Source organism: Cynocephalus volans, chromosome 7, assembly GCF_027409185.1.
Source record: "Cynocephalus volans isolate mCynVol1 chromosome 7, mCynVol1.pri, whole genome shotgun sequence".
Taxonomy (NCBI): domain Eukaryota; kingdom Metazoa; phylum Chordata; class Mammalia; order Dermoptera; family Cynocephalidae; genus Cynocephalus; species Cynocephalus volans.
The window spans coordinates 105,256,722-105,283,590 of record NC_084466.1 but is presented as its reverse complement, the minus strand read 5'-3'; the positions used below and the strand labels follow the sequence as shown (position 1 = coordinate 105,283,590).

Below are 26,869 nucleotides of genomic sequence, written 5' to 3'. Positions count from 1 at the left end.
TGGTACAGCAGAAATAATCTCGGAATCTAAAGTTACGAGTTCAGGTTCTATTTTGGCTACCACTAAGCTGTATGAACCTTGATACCAAGTTTCATCTTCACTAAACTTCACTTTTTTTGCCTGTAAAAATTACCACCACATATTATCTCCTTTCCATGTTATTTCTTTCTACCTGTTCTTTCAGCCTTTCATTCCCCTAAACCATCTCTCTCTAATTCTAGTAAAACAAGTAAAGTCTTGATATAAAATAAAGGGGGGGGGGGGTAGTTGGGCCAATCAACACTGACACCTAAAACCTGAGTAAACAGAAGAAATCTGTTTAAAGATTGAGGAGGAGAGAAAAAATGTGATGAGTTCCTGACTTTCTAGTTCCCAATTTCAGTCTGAATAAGGTTCAACTGTACTTTCCTGCTATAGATGTACCATGACACTGTCTGCTATATCTTTATAATACCCACCTCCATTTTTTTCTTTAATCTAGTTTAAGTGGGTTTCCATTTTTGCTACCTTCTCATTTGTAAATTAAAGACTTCTCAAAGAGTTGTGTGAATTAAACAAATTAATATACGTACCCTGAAAGCATTATAACAAAATTAAGATAATAAAGCAATCAATTTTCTTCACAAGGCTAACATAAGAACTAACTTAAAAAGTGCACATGGAAATATTGAGAATTGGCAAATTTTAAAAAGACAGAATATTAACATTACACTTAGAAATAAAATTTTAGTTTTGAAATTTTAAATAATATGGTCATAATTTCATAAAATTTCACAATTGGGAAAAGGAATAAATAAATACTATCATCCTATTTTAACTGGCAAAAAGAAACTAAAAAATCTTTCTCAATGGTAACAAGTGATGGCTTAGACCCCTTGGAATCTGATGTCTACAAGTATAATTTCACATATTTCAAATTCATAACAGCAGCCACAAAAAACTAAAAAGAGACTGGCAGATTTTTCAGCATATGATCACTGATTTGGCACCAGGAGAGAACTACTGCAATGACTTATAAATGTTTTTAATCTGAGTACTGCAGAATGTCTCATGCATACTTAGGCCAAATTTCAGTCAAAATAACTTGTTCATGGACTCCATGGATACATTTGCAAGACACCAAGTTTTGTAACCAATTTTTACAAATGAAGAACTCTTTTTTTAATAGCAGCAGATATGCACTGGGATAAATCAAAATACCTGATTTATGGGACCTTATTAAGCATGTCTCATAACTACTTTGGAGATCACAGTTATATAAAATCAAGTAGGAAGGCAACAGAAAAAATACTTAAACAGAATAAATAAAGAGCAAATTTACTGAATATTAAAACATGATGTACCAACTTTAAATTAAAAACAAACAAACAAAAAAAACCCCTTAAATAAGGAAGTACAATGACTCTATTTTAGCTACTGGTTCTCCTTTTCTTGTCGTCCACCCTACTATCCAGGCTTCAGCTTGGCTCTACTATTGCCAAGCTGTCACTTTTGACTAGAAATGGAATAAAGCCAAGTACTACACAATAGCTGCTTCCTTCTCTGGCCTCATCTCCTAGACCACCCCCAGGCCATGCCTACCCATGGATGCTAATACTACAAGCAAATAATCAACCAGTAGTCCACCCACAGCTAGGGCTATGATCCTGTATTTTTTTTACACTCTTGGTACAGTCTGAATATGCTACAATCTTGTTCTCATTTTACCGATTTTAGGTCAGCAAACCTCTAAATTTCAATTAAATGCTAATATGAGGACAAAGTGAAATGAAAAAGGGAAATGCATATGAAAATTCAAGGAGTAACTGGGAATTTGCTCAATTCCTGCCAAAATATAATTCAGAACAAATAAAAATAGAGAACAGAAAACAATATGTACTGTTTGAATAAAATAATCCCGGTTTCCCTATTTTGCAGAACTCTTGATTTGCATCTGGCACTGTCTAACTCAAAGGTTCTGTCTTTTAAGATAAACCTAGTTTTAGGTTGAATGTCTCTTTTTCTGGAAACTGAAATAATTAGGACTTAATTTGATTAGTTAATGTTGGTCAGAAATTGCTGTTTTTCCACCTTAAGCAAATTCACTGAATTAAGGCACTGAGTACTGTGAAGGAACTTCAAAGGTCATCTAGTCCAACTCTTATTCAATGGTTAGAGAACTTCCGGTCCATAGCATTACATCCACAATGCCTCTCCCAAGAGCCAAAGAAGTACAATTCTGTACGTTACTGAACATCACTTATACTTTTTGAGAAAAAAATAACAGCAAGTGAAGTTTATGACTTTCCCCGTGGAAAAAAGGTAAGGGTATTTGTGAAGGGTAATTCCACAATAGGGTTCTATAGTCATCTTTTCTAATATTATTTTCATAAAATAACTTTAAGAAATCACCATAAAATCTTACCTACATATACTTCTTTTAAAAAGGTGGGGTGGGGGCTGGATGGTTAGCTTAGTTGGTTAGAGTGTGGTGCTGATAACACCAAAGTCCAGGGTTCAATCCCTGTACTGGCCAAAAACAAAAAGAGGGGTGGGGGTGAGATGGAAAAAACACTATACAAAAACATGTTCTGTGGCCAGTTACTTGGTTGGTTAGAGCACAGTGCTGTAACACCAAGGTCAAGGGTAAGGATCCCCTACCCGCCAGCAGGGGAGGAGGGGGAGAATATGTTCTATTACACACTGACAAAGAGTTGTACTGACAGCTGAAAAAGAATGGCAAGAGTTCTAGAGCAGACAAATAACAAATAAGACAGATTGTTAAGAGAGGCAGAAGGTGGCTGAAAATTGTCCAATGAGTGTTTGAATGGCAGGAAGAGAAAGGAGTATCAAATATCCACCAAAAAGGTTTAAGACAGCATCTACAAAATTTAGAACATGTCTAGATAATAGCTTCCTTCATTCAAGCAGTTTCTATATTGTAATAAGCTCTTTAATATATCATTTCATTTAATCCCCCTAACAATGCTCAGGTAGATGGTAACTTTATTTTATTACGAGATGAGGAAACCATTTATTTAGAACAGTTCAGACCTGCTGAATGTCACATAGCTAGCAATAAAAAAGCTAGGATGTAAAACCATGTTTGCCTTAACTGATGTCAAAATTCATGCTCCTAACCATTATGCTACACTGAATCTCTAGGACAAAAAACTCTAGTAAAGACCCAATCCATTAGCTGCTTGCTTTGATATTTACAATAATCAGCATGCCATTTTTATGTAGATGATTTTGTTACTCTCCTGCTAATTGTGCTTAGCAATCCTTTCCCTCTTTTGTCTGGCATATGTGTCTTATGATGTCTACTATTCAAAAACAAACTCTCTTCTCTAGTTAGGCTGATATTTTACTGTATCCATTAATCTACCTCCAACTCATTGTTTATGTTGTCCCTCCTGCCAAATGTCTGGATTACCCTCTGTCTTTCTTCTCCATTCAAGTTTTACCTCCTTTGTGAAACTTCTTTAACCATTTCAGTTTCTACTGATTTTTATTTTTGTACTGCTGAAGTCTTTAACTATGCATTTTTGGCTCCTTTACTATATATTTTGGCTCCTTAAACCAATTTTTTTAAAGGAAACTTCTTTATATAAATTCTTGTCACAGATTATAAATTCCTTGAAAATAAAATAAAAACGATTACTCATGCTTTTATCAACTTTTAAAAACCAGTAAGAGACTAGCAAGGTGCTGTGAGTAGGGAAACCACAGCATTTAGATAACTAACTGTTAAATGCATCAAGTCAGACTAGAAGTTTTCAAGGCCAGACATTTCAAATTTTTAAGGGTAAGTCAAAGGGAAGTAGAGTCTAAGCGTAAAATTTCCATTTAAAGACTCCTTTCTGGGAAAGAATCAAATGCGTCAACAGTCAGCAGAACATTAAAACTAAGGGCTCTAGTAAAGAAGGAGGAGGGATAAATTCCTATATCCTAATAGGAGATGTGTTTCCAGTGTTTCTTATAAATTCCTATAAAACACACCTTTCAATTCAAGTCCGGCTGGAAAAAAAAAAAAAATTTAAAAAGCAGCTTGCTGGGCAGTTTCTGGAAGTCAAAAAAAAGTTTACAAATCCGAGAGGAATTCTGGGACAGAATAAATACTGTACGAGGTCAAATTCCTATTCACATTATAGGAATATTATAGTTTAAAAATGCTGTAAAGTGATATATCTGTCTGCACTATACGTTGGAGTGAAGGTAAAGAAAAGTTGGAAAAAGCAAGTCCTTTCCCCACCCTCCCAAAGCACATGTAAATTCTGTTTACTTTCTTCTGTAAACTATTAGAGATATCATCATAGTACTCTGAGGTAACTTATAAGCAAAATCTCTATGAACAAAATTTTCAAACTTTGTCAGTGGACCACTTTGTCAAATATTTAACTAAACAAGGTATAACATTTGGCTAGTAACAACCAAACAACCAGTAAATTGTTCACCTTGGCTGATTAGGGGCTAAATTTCACCTCACTTGCATTATCTCAGCCTGGTTGTGAAGCAATTCCAAACTCCATAGGACAGTAAATACAAATTTAGGAGAAAAAAATACATGTCTCTGCCATACTCTACTCCCTAAACTATTGCTAACTTATCGTAGGCAACTCTGTGAGTTATTTTTAGTAAACCAGATATGTTGAGCAATATTACCTTAGGGAAATTCCTAAACCACAGCCAATACATTTATATGATCAATGATGGAAGAATTATGGGTTAAAATGAACTCATACTGGAAAAACAATTTTATCACTGAAGGACTACAGAAATAGATATACAGATCTGGCACAGTCCAGACATACTCATTTACTAGATTACATAAGATTCTTCTCATTCAGTCTTTAAGCAATCTTTAGTCCATGTACTAAGAAAATACTAAGGTTTGTTCCTCACATTCCCTTTCCTGTCAACTAGAAATTTTTAGCACAACAGTAATGTACCTAGTATTTAGTAAAGTAGTTCGATGTCTATATTCTACAATAACAGAAAGTATAGTATTAACAGCCTTACCAAAAACTTTTACCAGTTCATTGTGACCCAGGACTTCAAATAGGATTATTCCTTAAGGTCTAGGATTTATGATTTTACCTTACTCTAGGGAAAACATCTCATTACTACAACACATTTTAATATATAATAAGATAAACACAAGGTATAACTTTGGACAAACATTCTGCATTAAATCTCTAATGGTTTTAACTAATGCTCTTTGTTTTATTTCTTTATTACATTTGAAAGCAAAGAGGATTGTGATCCCTAAAAAATAATGAACTAACAAGCCAGACCAAGCCAGATTAATTGGTATGATTCACGTATAACTTTCAGGTAAGAAGTAATCTCTTCCATATCCTCTAGGAAGTAACCGACCTGAAAACTGCAGGTGTGTGCATGGCCAGTATTCAAAATCCAAGAGATGATGATTTCAAAATCACGTTAAAAGTTGAATGTTCTATTTCATTATCAAACTTTTTAAAGTAAATTTTATCAAAACTGCAATCAATTTAACAGAAAGATTTTTTTTAAGTTCTGTAATTATACTCAAAAGTAAAGCAACGATATCACAGAAGTTATAGTACTGACAAAAAAATAAACCTACTAAAAGCATCTTTAAGAAGTAATAATTTTTTTTTCTTCCTTCTTCCCAGCCAGCGGAAAGACACAGTAGAATCTGCAGTTCCCTCCTACTTCCTCTCCCCTTTCCCTTCCCCCTCTACTTCAAAGAAAGTTAATGCAGCCAGGCATGATCAGGAAACCTAAAAGGAGGAAGTTGAAAACTCATTTGTGTGTACAAGGAAGGAAAAAACACTTAACAATACTATGGCATGTTGCTTCAGTGACCTAATATACTGTTTGTAAGATGTTGGTTCAATCTCTCTCCTCAGTCCACCTTTTTTCCAAAATACTGAAAACCAAAATCTATAATGGTTGCATCCCCAGAATATCCAACTTCATGTCAACTAAAAAGCCAACCAGATTAACTAACTTAATACTTGCCATCAATGTATTAGAATCATTCAGAGAAGAAAGGGCAAGATTCAAACCACTGACCTAAAAGTGAAAGGACTTGTATTAATCCTAAGTCATCCGTTTCCTAACAAGTACCTTATAATACATCCATGGCATCATTCTGATTAAATAAAAAATAGGGCTGTGCAACTGCAAAAAAACTAAAGTGAACATACAGTTACAGAATAAAATGCTGAGAACATGGGGAGAAAGGTGATGGATGTGAATTCCCACCACTGCAAAAACATTTACTTAGATTCATAGCAAAACATCATTTGTGGGAATTTTAAAAATAAAACATGTGTTGTCATTACTTTAGACTAAAAAAATATGTACACAAAGGCCATTTCCAAAGACATTTTCCCCCTCTTACTTAAAAAATTTATAAAGGATATTTAGCACCCAGATTAAACACAAATTGCCTTACAAAATTTAAAGATGTGAGAAAAACAGAGAAACCAATTAAAAAGCTTGTTCAAGTGTCCCCTCCCCAAACTCCCTTTCACTTACATAGGGTTACCTTCAGGTTGAGATAGGTCATGGCACTATTTACAAAATATATGCCATTGACAGCTGGTTAGAGAAAAGCATTCTGGAATAAAGTCACTCATTACATAAACTCAAAAATGTTTGCCTTTACCTAGAATGTGTCTCCATTTTACAAATTCTTTCAAATAAATATATTTGAAAAACTAGACTGGGCCATCTTAGGTCTCTGTGGTAAATTTTTATTTAAAATGTTAAAATATGTGTCTATCACTGACATACTGAAGAAAATATTTTTATATTTTTAAACTAATATTTTAAAAACATTAAATATAAAAATTAAAATACATACAAAAAAGCTCTACTGTTAACTATCAATTACTTCTAAAACTCCAAAGAAATTCTAAAATTGCTCTTAGTTAATATTAATTCCTTCTGATTTCTCTGACCTGAGAATTCACGTTTTGGGAAACAAATGGTTGAAATGTCAAGTGAATCACTTTACCTGTGGAAGATATAATATTCTTCTAGGCTAGAGATCAATTTACATATATAGAAGTCCTAGCAGAGCAGTCTCAATAGCTAACTAAGACAATCATACCAATTCACCAAACCACTTGACTTAAATTCTTGTGCCTTTATTTTTAATAAACAGTAAAAATGATTAGCAAACACTTTAAAAATTTTAGAGGTCCCCTCTCCCTGCCTTCAGCACATTCTTTCAACCATTATAATTTTAAGGAACATGTTGCAGGTTTTAGGCCACCTGGCAAGAGTTTATTTTTAAAAGTAATTTCTATGTAACAATTTCGCTTCTCTAAATCAAATCCAAGCTGAAACTACCAAAGTGCTAGTAACAGAACCACAGAATTAAAATATTCAGAGTTACAATGTTCCTTTGATTTCATCTACAGTCACCTACTCTAACTCCACCTAAATGACTGTTAGATATCAAACAAATGATAGTATAGCCTACAGTAACCTCAATGGCATTCACAATTAAAAACAAAATAAAACCCAAGGAAAAAATTCCAGCACCTCCACTATTAAACTGGAATTTGCTATGAATTTTTAGCTTATAAATATTACAAAGAACAAAAGCTAACAGTACAAAAAATTAGGCCATTTAAAAAAAGAAAAATAATGTGGAAAGACAAAAGTACATCTATGTAGACTTCAAAACAGGAAATAACACTTACACTAAAGGAACTATCATCTCATTTTGGAAGACCCCTAATTCCCTGAGTATTATATAACTCCATGCACAACAAATCACTACTCATTAACTCAAGCCCTTGTTCTTTCTATGGAAACAATGGCTCTACATTTTATTTTTTTGAAAACCAGTTAACTAGTCTGAAATGAAACAGGAGTATTAACTTTCCAGTCCATTAGGGAAAAAAAAAGGTATACTAGTTCAATCAGCTTTCTTTCAATACAATTACTGTATTATTTTAAATATATAAGTAAAAAGAAACCAATAATATATAGATTTAATTCAATCTCAAATCCAAATATATAAAAGAACTGGTGCTTTTTTACTTAATTAAATATTAACTGATAACTTCACTAGAAATTTTAAAAAACATTTAGCTTAATACTTTTGATGAATTTCCACACATAATGTAAATCTAATAGTCTATGGAAAATGTTTTCCCAATCAAATGTACTTGTATTTAAATTGAGTAATTCCATTTCTAAAATTCAATTAATGACAATCTAAAGAAAAATATCCCCTGAGAAAATGAACTGCTATTATGCTACACTGGTATGTATGCTGGTGACCCAATTATTAACCTTCAGAATTTGAGACAAAGATAATTTATATTAATATCTAACCAGTTACTTTCTAACAATGAATATTACTTAAAACATCAGGGACTTTATTTTGTTCACTAGTGACAGAATGATGTGTTGCTCATAGTAGGTTCTCAGTATATATTTATTGATTAATAAATGAATCATTTATCCTATAATCAAAATTTATTCAACGTACTGGGTTCCTTGCACACCTAGATGTTAGCTGAAACTTAATATTTAAAAAGAATCAATATCTGAATATCGATGAAATTTAATCAATAGTTAACTTCAAAAGTGATCTAAAATGTCTTACCTGGTAGGGCTGAAAGGCACTATCTTCAGTTAAAAAGTCCAGTTGTTTATCTACAAGGAATTCTACTGCAGTAATTGAACTGGGTATATTTTTTTCAACCAGGGGTTTGAAAGTCTGCAAAGAGAAAAAAAACCAAAAAATTTCCAATGGTTATTTTCTGAGCTGTATCCTCAACATGTGAAAGTGTATATATATCACTACAATATATTGTATCATCACAATGGTCTTAGTATACCAATTAATATTAGTTTTCATATTATAATCTAAAATAATGCTTTTATCCATACAGCAGGATTTTTGTACTTTTGAAATAGGAACGAAGTAGATCTACATGGATATGAAAAAAACTCCAGTACATTAAGCTCCATTGTTTATTTTTAAAAGGTATATAATCAAGTATGCTTGAGTATAAAAATTTCTGCTTAACAAAAAAAAGAGAAACTGCTTCTAAAAAAGCAAACTGGGTCAGAAAGCCTATTTACCCCCTCTTTTTTAAACTATAAGTATTATATTTTATAAAAGAGAGAGTAGTTATAATTTCAATGCACAGTTTTTTTTTTTTCTAGCTCATTCACATTAAGCAGGATTTTAAAGGATCAGGAAGCATCTGGTTTTTTAACTCCACCCCTTGTACTCCCCATCCCAGCCCCAAGCACAAATAAAAATCCAGCTGCTTCAGTAGAGCGGCATGGAGGAATGGAGTAGGAACAGACCTGTAAAGAGAACTAGACAAAACCTACATTGCTGTAAAGTTTCTCCACAACTTTTTTTAAAAAGTGATCAAGGTCTTTTGATTTTAAAGAAGATATCTTTTACATTAAGGATTTAACATCTTGGGGTGGGGTGGGAGTAAAGGAGGAAGAGGAGGGAAGGACATAAGGACACCGTGTATGCATTTTTTAATGACTACTACTCACTTTCAAAGTAGATGATGTGTGAATAAAAACCAAGTGTCTTATATCCATGACATTGTTTTAAAAACTTGGAAATAAAAACAAAATTCCACCATCTTGAAAACATATAGTGGCTTTACTACATAAAAGAATCAAAGTTTGTAAAATGGAATTAACAATCAACTCAACTTCTAATTTATCTATATCACATGAAGAAATCTTTCTCACTACAAGCCAACTTGTGTGACCATTTGGTTACAAAACAAAGCTTTTGTCATAGATAGTAAAAATCCCCAGGAGTTCCAAAGCCATTATGTTTTCCCCATCTCTTATTATGTCTTAAAGAAATACTTGTATAACATGTTGTTAATCACAACTAATAAACATACTCAAGGATCCTTAGTTTGGAGTGGATTCTAAGGAGTTAATTTCCACATTTAAAAAAATTTCTAAACGGATTTTCAAGTTGATTTGAAGTCTGTATCAGTGTTTTGAAAAACTAAACACATGAGAATAAACAAATATTTTAAACAAAATTTGTTCCTACACTATCTACACAATGAATTTATAAATAACATCTTTCCTTAGTTGAAATAACATGGAAAAATTCTCTTATATCCCCACTTATTTTCAATATTTGTGATTAGAAAATCTAATCACAGTAACATCCTCCCTCCTATGTCCTAGGCGAACCTTTTAAGTACTAGATATTTATCAAAAGTATTTTTATTTAGGTGAGAAATTACATTTTAAAATAGAAAATCCCCACATTATTTAGCTATCTCCTGGCTACTACTGTCATCTAACATTTTCCATTTGCCAAGACTAAATTCCTAAAATTATCATTTCATAAAATCCTGTTCATTACTTCACTTAACAAATGACTTAAAGTTTGTAAGAAATCCAAGAAAGCATTTATTTGATTTAGATTTTAAAAGGTCCACCACTATAAAATTGATTGACATGAAATACTTGAGAAGAGATATTAATTCAGCTGATCTCTACTATGAAAAATGTTGTTCACATTATTTCTGTCATTTTATTTTTTGTAAACTAGAAAATACTGGCACCTTCCTCAAGAGGACTTTTAATCATTAAACATTATCAAATGCTCTATTTCTTTTCAAACAGTACCATGTCAGGTAAACCAATGAAGGTTAACAGAGGTCCACAAAAAGTATTAAGAGGCTAAAGATACAATTCAATTAAATAGGATTTGAAAAAGAAGTAATTTCTCCTCTCTTCAGTGCCTCTTTCTTACGCAAATAATACAGGTGGTTTGCATTTCCTATGAGTCCTAGTCATTTTATAATATGAAAAACATTCTTTGAAGAGAACCTCTTAGAGCTCTCCTTTTCAAAGTAGGCCAGAATTTTAAGGATAAATTTCAATAAGCCAACCTAACAATTTAAATTAAATTACTCCGAGTTAATTAGGGAAAAAAGGTTTAGTTTCTAGGTTAAAATAAAAAATAATTTCTCAAGTCTTAAGATATGTTATTGAAAGTCACTAGTAAACTTTGGCTACCAGAAAAATAAAAAGACTAGCTTCACAGTGATTAAATTTGAGTACTCTTAAGAATATTTCTGATACATGAACACTTAACAATCATCTACAAATTAAAGTCCAAAGCATACAAATAAAAAGGTCAGACTTGCAAATGTTAAAATGTACAATTACATTTAAACCACAAATATGTTCCCACCAAGGCTGATAAACAGGTTTATAGTACTTGTTAAAAAAATGTTTGAACATATATTAAATGAGCAACTGTGAATATGTGACTGTTCCTACTTTATGAAAAAATTAAAGGCAAACAATATATGAGAACGATTAGTTAAAATACATCCTGATTTTTTAAAGTAGCAAATGTACCATGTACAACATCGAATGTAACCAATTAATTTTTTATTCCAAGTCTAACACATTTCAAAGAGACATATTAGCTTAAAAACAAAAATATACATATTGAAATAAAAGCAGATGGATTCTACAGCTCTTATAATCAATCTGTAGTAAACATTTCATGGGTCTAAGTGCACTGGAATGTAAAGAAACTAGAACTCATGCATAACTAAGTAATTCAAGACTAAAGATATATCATTCTATGAGGAACTTCCACAGCCTAAGGGGAAGCAATGAGCTACCATTTGATGAAAGTCACAGTAGAATATGGCCCTAATCACAAGACTATTATTTAAATGCTGAAAACAGCTTTTGAAAATCCAAATGAAAATTACTAACTTAAAACTGAATATTCAATTAAAGGAAAACACTTTTATCCCCCAATATTATTAATGGATTAAAAGTTCTTTTCGGGTCATTGTCAGTGTTAACCATACTTTAAAAATAGCCTAAAGCCAAAATATAGTTGAGAGACTGCCTTTCTAGCAGGGCCTACCACGCTATAGGAAGAATGCTTAGAACAACTGTATCCTGTTTGGGGCTCCATGCTGCACCACATTCCATTCACATGAGGAAGAGGCGAACAGATGAGACCTCACCGAAAAACATTTTAAAAATATTATCAGCTACAGTGCTCAAACACAACTCAGCTGCTCAAACAAACCACATAAAAGCTCACCATTTAACATTTAACAAGAAATTCACAAGTTTATGTCTGTAGTCTGAGTTTCTAACAATCTCCGGTTAACATTTAACAATTTTTTCCAAGTTAAAAAAAAAATCAGGTTCATTAACTACAAAAATATTGATATAAATCTCACCAAAGGCAAACAATGAAGCAGCAAACAATCTAAGCAACATTTTAGAAATCAAGGTTTAGTCTACCCTACACTCCCCCGCTTCCAAAAAAAAAAAAAAAAAGACTGGAGTGACTTGAAAGAACAAAGTCCAAATTCCCACCCAAGCAGGTCTATTGAAAAACACCATACTGTTAGAAAACAAGTTGGGGGGGTGGGGAAGGGAACACACCACAAAAAAAACTCTCACAAAACAAATACCCCACTTCTCTTGAAATATTATAGTCTAAAAACCCTAATTTGAAATACTTCTGCCATAATACTTTAAACAATTAAGCTCTAGTTTTTAAATTAATCTTTTTACAGTGTTATTAAATTACTACAAACACAATAAATCTCTTTCTAAACAAATAAAACTGTTAAAAATTCCTAAAACTAAAAAGACTGAGGCTAGATTTATAAAAGGCAGTGACCTTAATTCCTAAGACTAAGAAGCAAAACCAAATGTAAATTAAGACAAAAGAAAAGGGAAGCAGAAAAATACAAACCGTACTTTGTTCTTGAGAATTTTAAAGTATCTTTAAATCTCAGAAATCCACGACAAGGCTTTAAAGGTCAATAAGTATAGCTGACGTTTCCATTTTGTTCTTCAGCATTATTTTTTATCTAGCATAAATACTTCTGTAGTCCTCAAAAATCACAGGCAAATGGCTCGCAAACCAAGCATTTCTAAGCTCGCTTGCAGCAGCGTCATTGTATAGGAAGAAAAGCCAAGACCACAGAACGAAGCAGGAGTTGTAACCTAACAAGTCTCCGACGAGCAAATGACGATTTTCTGTCTGCTCTGGCTCAGCCCTGGCAGTGATGAGGATTACAACTCGCTCTTTGTCATCAGCACTGTGGTGTTAACGACTGAGAAATCCTGCAGCTGAAGCACTACTGCATCCTCCGATCTGGGTCAGGATAATTTCTCCCGAGGTCGCTTACATAACCAGTAAGATACTCCAAATAAAGAGAACAGCCATCCATCAGCTAGAGAAAGCCTTTCCCACTGTACTCTGCCTGCGTGGAAACACTGCAGTAGCCTCCAACAGTGCAGACACCCAAATGAGTACTTGGCATAGGGCACACTGAGAGAAGGGAAGAGGCGGTGCTCTGTAAACTGTAACTAATCCCCCGTCACAGGTGCTGATGGAGTCACTTCCAGCACGAGTCACATTACTGGTGATTACTCATTTGGCTGCAGCCATAGAGACTGGCTCATAATTTTAACAACAGACAAAGACAGACTAGTGGCGAGGGAGACTGAGAGCTCAAGTTTACTGTCTCCTTCATAAAGCAAATGCAAATACAAGTTTTTGCTTTCCAGATTTACCAAGGTGAGAAAGTGCAGCAAACAAATAATATGTAAATAACTCTCAAGTTGGCAAAAATAAAGCATAACTTTAAATCATCAAAAATACTTTCACTGTGTTTTCAAGCAAAGGATTTATTTTTAGTTTACTCATTTCTGCCTTGAAAATATTTTTTTTTAAACCTCAGGAAAAAAATCAATTTTCGACCTATTTGGTGTAACAGTATAAGTGAAATCAAATGACATAACCAACAATCTCAGAGACATTTTACTCAAAAAACAAAACTAAAAAAACTCTGGTAATATATTTTGGCAAATTTAAAAAATACTCCTGAAACGTTTTCATTCTTTATAAAAACAAATTAAACTAGACAGTTCACACATAAAGACTTATACTTTGAAAGCAAAAAACATATTTTTCTTTTTTGGGGGTGGGGGGGGTGGTCAGCTGGCCAGTACAAGGATTGAACCCTGGACCTTGGTGTTATCAGCATCATGCTCTAACCAACTGAGCTTACCAACCAGCCTGAAATTTTTCTGATGTTTTATCTAATATATCCTCTTAACTTCTATCTAAACACTATTATGTTGTCCAATATGTCAGTGACTAAACATATGGGGCTATTAAGAACTTGAAATATGGGTAATCTGATTTGGGATGTGTGCTGTATATATTAAATACACACTAAATATGAAAAAAGAATGTAAGATAGCTCATAAATAATTTTATATTGATTATATGTTGAAACAATATTTTAGATACATTAGGTTAAATAAAATACAGAAAAATTAATCTACCCACTTTTAAATTTTTTAGTATTTACATTAAAAATTACAAAGTAGATAGATGCTAAACATCAGGTCATATCTACTAATTTGTCAGTATAATTAAATTTTAACCCTTAGAGCATTCAGTGAAATTTGCTAGTTTCTAATTTAGAGAAGAAAAGTTAACCATATGCTCAATCAACCACGCTTCTGTATTAAAATTTAATTGTTTTCGGTTTTATTGTAGAGACGAAAAAACGGGGGAAATATGAGAGTACCTCAAAAACTTTATGGAAAGATTAATATTATCTTCTAATTCCATTTTTCCACAAACATTCTGATGTATCCACATTATGTATGGTAGCATGCATTGAAACTTTGAAAATATACCTGTAAGTTCAAGAAAATACTTCACCTAAAGTCATGTCTGTAAACCTTTTATTATAAATTTGTCCCCACGTAGATATCTCAAATACAGTAAATTTAAAAATTCACACTGATTTTTTCTTTTCTTTTTTTTTTTTAGGTTGGCTAGTATGGGGATTGAACCTTGGATACCTTGGTATTTGTTATCAGCACTACGCTCTAACCAATTGAACTAACTAGCCAGCCCCACACACTGATTTTTTTTTTTTGTACTGCATATATAACCCCTTTATACCTATTCCAGATGTATCACTTTCATTTCACAGAAAATATGAGGCTAACCATTGAAAAGATTTTTCAATTTAGTGTATGACAGATTTGCATTTATAAAAATCTGTTGTTTTATTAAGGATGCAAAGAGACATGCAATGATTATTCTAAGAATGTGAGTAAAACATGGCTTTATTTTATAAAACATTGGTGGTGCTAAAATATAAATACTTTATTTTATACTAAAGTACTAAATGTAACTTTAGAACAAAGTGTTTTTAATAATGCTATCAAGTAAATATTAAATCACACATACCATCCTAATAATTCACTCATAATTAATCACGGACATAAATCAAAAGATATATTAAAATAAAAGAATTTACAATGACACATGCTACCAAGAAAACAACTGGATAAATATGGTAGCTTTATTCTGAGCCCCCCAAAACAAAGAAACATCAAATACTTGATACAGCTCAATAGTATAAACTATCAAATTAAGTACATTTCATACTACATTTCTACCATTTATTATACATTAGAGAATGAGTTTAATATTTCACAGGATTCATCTTACAATCTTGCATAAATTCACGTTTGACTATACATGACACAAACTTAAAAATAAGTACCTAGAAATGCACTTAGCTAACAATCCATTCCCTCCAAAAAAACCCCAATCCAATTGCCACAATACTCATATATTCCTAATAACGTACAATGCACAATTTTTAAAAATAAAATCAAAGAATTAAAATCATGAAAAACCAAACATTCATTTTTAAAAAGTATTTTACACTACGAAGATGCTTCTCCACTACTATAAAGAAATACTAGAGTCAATTCTTGATACAAAGGAAGGATGCACAGAGATACAACTAGTTGATAACCATAAATTCCTTTAAAATACTTAAATTGGGCATGACCAATTTTTTTTATATATTAATGTGAGCTTGGTCTGTTACTCTGATAAATTTTTCACACAAACAAAAATAGTTAAGTAACATCACAGAGAACTCTGTTTGTTAGTATGAAGCATAAGTTACTAGGTTTTGCATCGTCTACTTATCTCCTGTTCTTACTACTCAATAGGGAAGGTACATCTCACGTTTCAGACAGGGAAAAGCACCAATTTGAAGAAAGCAGCATGTTAGTCCTTTGAATGAGTTGTTCTTATGGCTTTTACCTTCCTTACTGGATTAAGAAAGGAAGATAAAGAATTACTGTTGGTTTTTCTTTCCTTTTTTTTGGTGGGAATGGGGGTGGGGCAAAGGGCCTTTTCTGGCTGTTAAAACAGGCTAGGGGAAGAGGAAACTACTCCAGTTACTGCCCAGAAATACACATCTCTGACTTCCTTCCTTTTTAGCTGGTTTCTAGGTTACAAGCTGAATAAATCAACAGAAGTGAGAAAGTAAACAGAGGCTAAAAGGAAGGCAACACTGTCTAGCTATCCAAAGAAAATCTGTTCCTTCTAACAATGTGAGAGCCTTACACATACAATTAAGAGTTAAAATAAACGCTCATTTATCTTGGCCATGAAAAGAATAAATCTCTCATCTTTACACATATGAAAACCTAAACAAAACAGTGGATTTCTCCAATTATAAAGAGACTTGCAAAAAACATAAGCAAGAAAACAAACAAAAAATTACACCTTTCCTATCTTCAATGACCCAGCACTATATATTTTTTAGACATATGGGTAGGAAAAGAAGATGAACCAGCAGTAGCTAATGGGTTTCAACTTGATAAGACCTTATATGAAAACTGTCTAGATTCGGTAGATTCAGGAAAATATTTTTTTTCGTGGCTGGCTGGTACTGGGTTCTGAACCCATGACCTTGGTGTCATAAGGCTGTGCTCTAACCAAGTGAGCTAACCAGCCAGTCCAATATTTTTCAATATGACATATTGTTCTATAAATCTATAAAAATACATACCCAAACATTCAATTTCTCAATTATAATGTCCTCCAAAGGATTAAGTTTTTCACATTAACAAATCCATGCAAATCTTCCATGCAACTGAAAGGTTATGCAGCACAGTTTCACTCCTTCAGTAGACTAAAAGTTCTCCAAGGATTTATAGAAGATATGAACTCATCTTACTGACTTTTTAAAGACTCTTCCCTCCCTCAAGCATGTAGCACATTCATTCAACCAATATGCATAGGATGACTACTATGTGCAAGGCACTGTGCTTGGCCCCAGGAATACAAAGGTGAGGAAAAGACAACCAAATTCCTTTCCTACTCTAGCACAGTTTAGTCTTTTACAATGAAACAGACAATAATCAAGTAATCACACAAATAAACATAAAATTACAACCGTGTTAGAAACTCAGTTAATAATTAGTTGATTAATGCCCCATTCCCTCCTTTTTTTATTATATCCTTGATAACTGCCCCAGTCATGAAAGGAGGGGACTACCAACAGAATGTGTCCACGTTTTTTTTTTTAACTCTGCAGATATCATGTCATAGATTTTAATGACATATATTTGTACTAAAAAAAAAAAAAAAAACCCTCTAACAGAATTCCAAAACATGTAAAAACACTCTTTTCAACAGCATTATGGCTGAATTCATTGTCCTTTCTTTTATCTTTTCCTTCTAGACTTTTTGAATACCGGTAATATCAGTAAGGCATGTACTGTAACTTTAGAGTAGTTCTATGAGCTTGTCATCTCTATGACTTCTCTTTCAGTATCACCCTGATTAGTCTTCCTTCCTCTTAATATTGATGTTTTTTTGTTTTTCTCTTCAACTTTGCAGGTTGTGCCATTAAGATAATCAAATAAACGAATAACCTCAAATTATATCTTAGGGTTGGCTGGTTAGCTCAATCAGTAGAGTGTGGTGCTGATAACACCAAGTTCAAGGGTTCAGATCCCTACACCAGAGCCTGCCACCTCAAAGAACAAAACAAAAAACCTTGTTTATGGAAGCCCTGGATCTAGAACCTGGATTTCCTAATTCAAAGCTGAATAATTTTTACATTGTCAGATGATGTGAAAGAACTATATTGTTTTTCATGTATGCTGGCATGCGGTGGCAGAGAGAAAAGTGATTTGCCATCTGCTAAATAAAACTTTAAACTTTGAACTTTTATAAAATGAAGGAAAATGAAACCCATCTAGAAGAAACTGCAGTCATAAAGTACCAAGGAAAAAAAAAATGACATAATAAATTAACATATTTTTAATTTGCTTTACTGACACATGTCTAAACCTTTCAGAAAGGAGGAATAAAAAGAATTAGAAAAAGAATGCAACTCAACATAAATGGATTTTAAAGCTACATTAAGAAAAGAACACTGAAAAAGATAAAACTAATAGTTGAAAGAAAAACAAAGCTTATTTGTTACTGTCATTCCTGTCAAGAAACAATATTTTTTATATTGAAAGTATAAACTAGAGGTTAAAAAGTAACCTAAACATTAAAGAATAGGTAGAGGATCCTTTTTGCCTCAAGAAATATCATTTATTTGTGTGTGTGTGTGTGTGTGTGTGTGTGTCTGTGTGTGTGTGTGTGTTTACAAGTAACATAACTATATTTGAGAGAATTTATATTTGAGAATTATATTTGAGAGAAAACAAAAGACATGGATAAGAATGAAAAATAAAAGAAATGAGTAAAAAAATCCTACCGTTTTTAACCTTAACCCAGCCAGTTAATTACTTAAAAGCACTTTAAGCCCTTTTTGTTCACAAGCATATTTGTTACCAAGTTTCGGGGTATATACAAATTTTAAGTTGCTCATTTTACTTAATATGCTTTTCATATTTTTACATTACCATCATTTTAAACAGTTAGCTAATGAATACTTAAGTAAATGAACATGAGATTTATTAGTTCATTCTCTTAGTGCTAAATGCTTAAGCCACTTTCCATTTTCTATTACTACAAATAATATGAACATTTTCATGCTTTTCTTAAATAATTAAAAATTAATCCAAGTTTAGATAGGTTAAAATAAATTACAAGTTAAAATACTAAATTGGCAGATAAAAGTTCAGATCCATTATTTGTAGACTTTGAAAAAACTTATAGCATTGCCAAGGTATTAGAGATAGGCACCTATTAACATTTATAAAGGAGAAAAGGGCCAATTTAGAAACTGTATGCTAGTGAATCTGAACTCGACAAAATTCTAAGATGATGTAAGGGCAGTGAAAAATGGCTTTCCTCCACCCTTCTAGGTTCCTTGGCTGGGCTATAAATTAAATTGACATAAGACACACTAACAGAAGAAAAAACATATTTAATTATGTACATATGCTCAGGAGTTCCACAAAATATGAAATTTGAAGAAGGGTCAGATGACTGAAGCTTATATAACATCTTGAGCTACAGAAAGAAATAGGGGCTTGGGGCTTCTGGGAGGTGGTGGTCATACAAGTTATGGAAGGGTGAGGGGAGAAATGCATGGGGAATAAAGGTTGTCATATATGCAGATAAAAAGTCTCTCTGGTAATGAAAGTTGTCTGGAGCAGTGTTCTTCCTGATACAAATACTGTTACTAATGTACATTTCCTTTAAACATGTAAATTTCTTTTACAAAAGGAGAGCTTCCCCTGTGTATATGGTTTCTCAGAATAACCCGTTCAAAATACGCCAAAGAAGTATATTTTGGGGGTGGCATATTTTGGTCTTCTATAGTCATATTTTGGAGTGGCATGTCCAAACCCCAATAATGGATAATTAGTATAATGAAAACCAAAAAAAATACATGGTGATCACTGAAAGCAAAATATAATCATTGAGAGTAATTTGCCTTTTAATAAAAATTAAGGTTATCAGATCAGTAAGATTTGAAACTAAGATAGATATGGGGAAACTGACTTTAACATAACTTTTATCAAGACAACCTGCAATGCTCGTTTCAGCAGCACCTACAGAGATTAGTATGGTCCCACACAAAACTGAGATGCAAATTCATGAAGCGTTTCTTAGTTTTTAAAAAAAGACAATCTGCAACAGATAAGTCAATGAAATATGAACTGGATAACAGGTCTTGATGTATTCACAGCTGGTTAAATAATACTGATTAATAGTATTGTCATTAACTTGTGACATGCTATCCTCCCTTCAGCTTTGGTTTCACATATTCTTTATTACTTTAAAGCTATCTTTATTTTCAAATTAACAAATGACAGAATGATTAAACATTTTTTTCTTAGGAAAAACATAATCAAAATTTAGATTTTAAAATGATAAAGAAAATTTGGAGTAAGAAATAACCCCTAAATTTAGTGATGAAAGGTTATATTCTATATTTAGGTTTTAAAAATCTAACTACATAAGAAGAATGTAAAAGAGCCCTAACTTCCTAGAAATTTGTATGCAAGAATCCTGGAGGGTCTGAAGACACTTAAGCCAACACATGTTATGTACTTTAAAGAAAAGTGGGGAGGAAGACAAATAAAATTTTGGACTTACTAATAAACACACAAAGTACTAAGAAGAAGGGAGGCAAAAAATCTCGTTAGATTTTGCTTTGGTCATATAATCTCTGAATATCTTGTTCAATTTGAGGCATTATAACACCAAAGGAACAATTACAAACTGAGATGTGTCAAAGATATTTAAAAATCATAAAATATTGAGATTATTTGAAGGAAGAGAGAGAGACAAAAAATAATTATTTACAATTATTAATAGGGTTAGGTAACTATGACAAGGAAGAAACCTTATAAGTAAATTTTCAAGGAAGGCCAATTTGTTTTTTTTTTGTTGTTGTTGTTTTGTTTTGTTTTCAAAAGATGACTGGTAAGGGGATCTTAACCCTTGACCTGGTGTTGTCAGCACCACGCTCACCCAGTGAGCCAACCGGCCATCCTTATATAGGGATCCGAACCCGTGGCCTTGGTGTTATCAGCACCGCACTCTCCCGAGTGAGCCACGGGCCGGCCCTAAGGAAAGCCAATTTGTAGCTCAGTACAAAGAACAAAAAAAATTCTAATTAAACTTTACCAAACCAAACAGACTTACTCATGAAGTAGTGAGCTTCCTATAACTAGAAGCAATTAAGAAGAATCTGGGTAAAAATTTGTCAGGTCTGTCACTGAAAGATCTCATTTCTGGCTTTGGCAGGGGGTGGTTTATAAAATATTAAGGGTTATTTCCAATTCTAGGATTCTAATATTGTCTTCTTCAAGCTAATTAATGCTTAAGAGCACATTATAGATAAATAAGCCTAAACCAAACTTTCATAAACATTGCTACTACTTTTGCATATATAATTGAGCAGAAAAGAAGTACTGCTGAATACTCACATGTTGTTCACATGTTATTCACATAAAGTGGCAGAATAAAAAGTAAAAAGTAACATCTCCCATTTCAAAATAGATTAAGTTAATCAAGTAGGCTGTTTCACTTGAAAGAAATAAAACGACATGGGAAGCTTGTGTGGTGTGCGATTTATTCTAATCCACAAATCCTTTATCTCTTAATGATGCAAATGCAAATGAAGTTTTGTGGGAATAAGAAATACTACATAATTAAATCAACCAACCATAAATGCAAAGCATGTGTTAAATTGGTAAAAAACATAAAAATTACCAAAGAAATTGAAGTTAAATTAAAATAAACCATCTTTGGTCTTGCATCCTATGAAGCATACCATCCTCTGAGAGTAGGACATATGTCATTATGTTTGCATATGACTGATTTCCTGGTCTTTTTCAGTCTAAAACTAATATTAAAGTATTTTTTCCAATTCTTCCTAATAGTTTCATTGTTTGTACTCTTAGAAACTTGAATAAGACATCTATTTCTTTACTGGTTTTGTTCATCTCCATGTGGTAAACATCTGTGCAGTACAAGTCAACAGGGTTCTACAATTATTTCCCCATTATCTCCTCGTTTGTTAAAAACCCTGATGATATCAGCAACAATCTGAAAGCTGAATATTTCAACTAAAAAAGGGGCTTCACAATTTTAATACATTTAGGTAATAACGGTCACCTATTCTAAGTAGTACTTAGACTCAAAATACGGTAAAGTAATACCAAAGTTATTAAAGTTTCAGCCACATTTCTTTAAGTATTGATAATTTATGCCAATATTTTGTTTGTTTTTTCTTTTTTCTTTTTTTGTGTGGCTGGCTGGTACAGGGAACCGGACCTTTGACCCGGGTGTTTTAACACTGTGCTCTAACCAGGTGAGCTAACTGGCCAGCCCTTATGCCAATATTTTGACAGCCATAAAATACCAAAATACTGATATACAACCAAGTAATAAGACTATAATGGAAGAGAGAATTTCTTCACATAATTAAACACTTCGGCACTAAAGTGTTTTCCTTCAATTTAAATGAATCTTGAAAATTAACTTTTCTGACCTTCTAACATGTTGTGGGACAGTTGAAATTTATATTCCAAAAAAGTACAGAGAAAACAAAGACACAAATCTCATGTCAATAACCATGAATAAAATTTTGATACACTTTCTTTAAAGAAAGACCCTCCCCACTAAAGGTCTAGGTATTCTTAATTCAGGTCAGTTTCTGTTTCACCAAAGACCTCTCTTTCTAAAGGGATGAGCCAACCACATTCCAGGGCTAACGGGGAAAGAAAAAATTGAGGCCCATTAATGATGCCCGGAAGCACTAAGTTTATCTCTGTAGAGAAAAGAAAGTTTCACAAATCAGTTCCTTCATGCATAATAAAGATTTCTTTCCGGCACATAGTTTCCTTCATAGTTCAAGATAGCCTGTAAGGAGTCTGGGCAAATAAACTTCTTTAGGACTCCTGTGGATTTAATAGTTTTATAGCTTTAGTAACTAACAGTTGCTTTTTCCTTGGTGATCTGAAAGCTTCCCTGCAATGACCACTTGAGCTTTTTCTGCTTTTTAATAGAACCAGTTTTTCTCATTTTGGGAATTCTCAGGATCATCTTTTCTACTTCCTGTCACATTTACGTCAAACTATATTTTAACTTTGAGCTATATTCTACTTGGCCTTGGTGAATATGAATATACGTAAAAAGTTATGTAATTTATTGTAAAAAAACGAGATCAAACCATTTAAAGTGGTCACTGATACAAGCATTTTTCTACTCTTATAAGAAAAGCAAAATGCCACAACAGAGAAGCAATTGTTCATGAATAAGGATTGTCAATGGGGTTGACTTAAAATGCCTGTGTACTTTTTTTTTTTTTCCACTTCCCTTGCCAGAAAGAAGGGAGTTTTCTTTACTCTTCTCTTACAGTGGTGAACTAGACTGAGCTTTGTTAAACTTCATTATGTTTATTATTGCCATTAATTGGTGAAGATTCCTGAAAGGTATGCTTTCCTTACAGAGCTTGATTCTGAAAGAATAGAGTGGTTTTAGCCAAGGCCTAGAACACTGGTTCTCAAAAGTTCCCCATCCAGCAGCATCAGCAACACTGAGGAACTAATTAAACATGCAAACTCCTGGGCTCCAGGCCAGACTTACTGAATTAGAAACTCTTGGGGTGGGGTCCAACAATCTGTATTTTAACAAGTTTTTGGGTAGTTCTGATGTATTATCAAAGTTTGAGAATCAGTGGCTTATATAAAACATTCTTGAACATTTCGGACTCAAGGACCCTGATGGCCCATTCTATGTCAGGCCACCCGTTTTGCCCTCAGAAACTGGGGGAATGCTTCTTCAAAGTGGTCACTGAGGCTTATTTTGACTCCCCCACACTAGATCTCCTCAGCTGCCTCACCCTACTGCCTGACCACTGCCCCTTTTGCACCGAGGATCAGGACTCTATTCCACTGCATCAAGTTGACTGGCCTCTTGGATACAACCCCCTCAGAACCTGTTTGTTTCCTCCATTGACCCAGTTCCCCTCACAAACTGTCTCTTTTGCCACAAGCCAACTTTCCAGCTGCCTCTCTTTGCACAGCTGCCTGGTTACCATTACATAAACACCCAAGAGGTTTTTGTTAGAGGCCCTTTGACTTTCCATCATGCATTCATGAGCCACCCTTTATATCCCCTCATTAAGCCAGTAGCCTGTAGGTTTCCCCAAGTGTCTCCAGCCCCATACTCTGGAGATCAAACCATTGTGGGACCTGGTCTTCTTGAGCCTGATCAGCCTCCCCTTCTCTCAAGCTAAGTGGGAACTTTTTTACTTCTGAGGAGTGTCAGCAGTACCTGACATACAAACCCTGCTGGCCTGCCCCAGCCTAAAGGTAGCACAAAGAATCCCCACCACCATGGGAGGGGCCACCTCTAAATCCACAATTTTGGACTGCATGCTAAAAAGTTTCAAGGGATACTCTAGGGACTGTGGGGTTAAGATGATCCTGAGCATTCTCAGGACCCCATGTGAACTGGAATGGCCAGCATTCAATGTAGGATGGCCATCAAAAGGAACACTGAGCCTGCCTACCATAAGGGCTGTTTATGAGATAGGGACAGGGGATCCGAGCCACCCAGACAAGTTCTCGTATATAGACTCTTGGCTCCAAAATGCCCAGGCGATGCCCCCGTGGGTCTGGTTCTGAGTCCACAAAGGACAATGTAAAGTTCTAGCGATTCATTTATTCGAGCTGAAAACGCCCCAATCAGACCAAAATCCCAAGCCAATTTTGCAAGGAGATCCAGATGAAGAAATCTTGCCTCCACCTTACCCTCTTCAATCAGGGATGCTTGGACCCAGGCACCCCCAGCCAGACAGCCCCCTGGATTTGGTTCAATCTGCCCCACTGGCATTGTCACCAGAGAGTCTGGAACTGATGGGAAGGCAACTCCACTCCACCCAACAGGTTCAGGGAGACCCAAAGACCACAGAAGATGAATCCAGATGGCAGCATACAGCTAGGGCACCCCCTCTTCTACTACCAAACCTTTACAACTACAGATCTCCTGAACTGGAAACACCACACTCCATCATATTCAGAGAAACCCCAGGCCATCAGTCTCCTGGAGTCAATTTTCCTCACCCATCAGACCATCTGGGAAGACTCATCAGCTACTACTTACCCTCTTTAGTACTGAGAAACAGTGATGCATTCTGACAAGAGGTAGGCAATAGTTACAAGGGCAGGCACCCATAGCCACCCTAGATCCTGAGAACTGGGCAAGAGACACCGCACCAGACATTGTGCCAAACTGGGACTTCAATGAAGAAGAAGGGAGAAATCAACTCCACCAATATAGAGATGCTTCCACCATGGGCTGAGAGCAAAGAACAGAAAATCAACTAATATGTCCAAAACAACCATCATGACCCAGAAACTGGACGAGCCACCCACAGATTTTTATGAAAGACTACGGGAGACCTTCCAGGTCTACACATCATTTGATCCCAAGGCAGCTGAGAATTAACAAATGGTCAACACAGCCTTTCTGTCCCAGTCTTGTTCCAACATCTGTTGCAAACTTCAAAAGCTGGAAGGTTTTGTTGGGATGAATGCCATGCAGCTCCTGGAGGTGGCCAACAAGGTATATGTCAATCAGGACCAGGAGGACCAAAAGGAAGTGGATAAATGCCTAAGGCAGAAGGCGGCACTCTCTGCAGCAGCACTCAATCCAGAACAAAACTCTGCACTGAAAAGGAAGAATCCCCACCGAGAAGGATGAGCACCCCTACAGTCCAACCACTGTGTTTACTGTAGGGAGCTTGGCCATTGGAAAAATGAATGCCCCAAAAGAGGTGATAAACCCCAATCAACGCTCCAGGGTAAAACATACTCCAGAAAGAAAAAGTATGAGCCTGAACTGTCAAGCCAAGAGCTCCAGGACCTCATTGGTTTCGCAGGAATGAACTCAGATTAGGGGCTACCATGCATCCTGTTCCTGGGCCCCCAGGAGCGCATGGTCAAAATGACGGTAGGGGGCCATCCTATGACTTTCTTGATGGACACCGGGGCAGAACACTCTGTAATCACCAGCCCAGTGGCTCCATTCTCAGGCCATAAAGCCACTGTTATTAGTGCTACAGGGATACAAGCAGACCAGCCCATTCTGCAGGGCCAGGACTTGTCACCTTGGAGGTCACAGAGTAACTCATGAATTCCTATATTTGCCCGACTGTCCAGTAGCCCTACTAGGAAGAGATTTGCTGAGAAAACTAGGAGCACAAATAACCTTCATACCTAGGGAGACAACCTGTTTGACTTTAAATAACCAAAGTACCTTAGTAATGGCTGTAACAGTGCTCAGGGAAGAGAAATGGCACCTATACACCAAGGCCAAACAAGACCCAAACCAAGGACCATCGGACCTCTTAAGAGACTGCTTTTTCAGACTTTCCCTCCATTTGGGCAGAAATGGGACTTCTAGGTATAGTGAAGAACTATGCCCCTACAATTATAGAACTGAAACCAGGGACCCCACCAGTCAGGGTAAAACAATACCCGGTCCCTCAGGAAGCTCAACTGGGAACCCAAGAACACATCCACCGGTTGCAAGAAGCAGGAATCCTGGTAGAATGCCAATCACCTTGGAACACGCCACTCTTAATGGTCAAAAAGCCAGGCCCTGCATGCTGTGAACAAGGCAGTGGTCACCCTCCACCCCATGGTACCAAATCCTTACACACTCCTGAGTCTACTCCTTGCACAGGCTACATGGATCTCCCGTTTTGACCTCAAAAATGCTTTCTTCTGCCTCTGACTGGCACCCAAAAGTCAGCTATTGTTTGCCTTTGAATGGGAGAACCCCCACACAGGAAGAAAAGCTAAACTGACATGGACTATACTGCCACAAGGGTTCAAAAACTCACCTACACGCTTTGGAGAAGTGCTAGCCTCAGACCTGGCCACCTTCCCAAGAGAAAGGTTGAATTGCACTCTGCTTCAATAAGTTGAAGAAATCCTCCTTGCCAGTCCCACACAGGAAAACCGCTGGGAAGGAACAAGAGCCCTACTGAGCCTGCTCTCTGACTTAGGATATAAAATGTCCCGGGAAAAAGCCCAAATATGTCAACAAAAGTTA

At 34.8% G+C, this 26,869-nt stretch overlaps 1 protein-coding gene across 3 annotated transcripts in view; it reads right to left on the bottom strand.

Annotated features, from left to right (window-relative positions):
- The window catches only part of JMJD1C (jumonji domain containing 1C), a 330,011-nt gene that overhangs the window by 69,201 nt on the left and 233,941 nt on the right, over nucleotides 1-26,869 (bottom strand). For all 3 annotated transcript variants that reach the window (XM_063103410.1, XM_063103409.1, XM_063103408.1), the window contains exon 3: nucleotides 8,597-8,710. Coding sequence is in view for 2 of the 3 variants with exons in the window: in XM_063103409.1 (XP_062959479.1) it covers nucleotides 8,597-8,710 (114 nt within the window). In the remaining variant the exon portion in view is untranslated. The remainder of the gene's footprint in view (nucleotides 1-8,596; nucleotides 8,711-26,869) is intronic.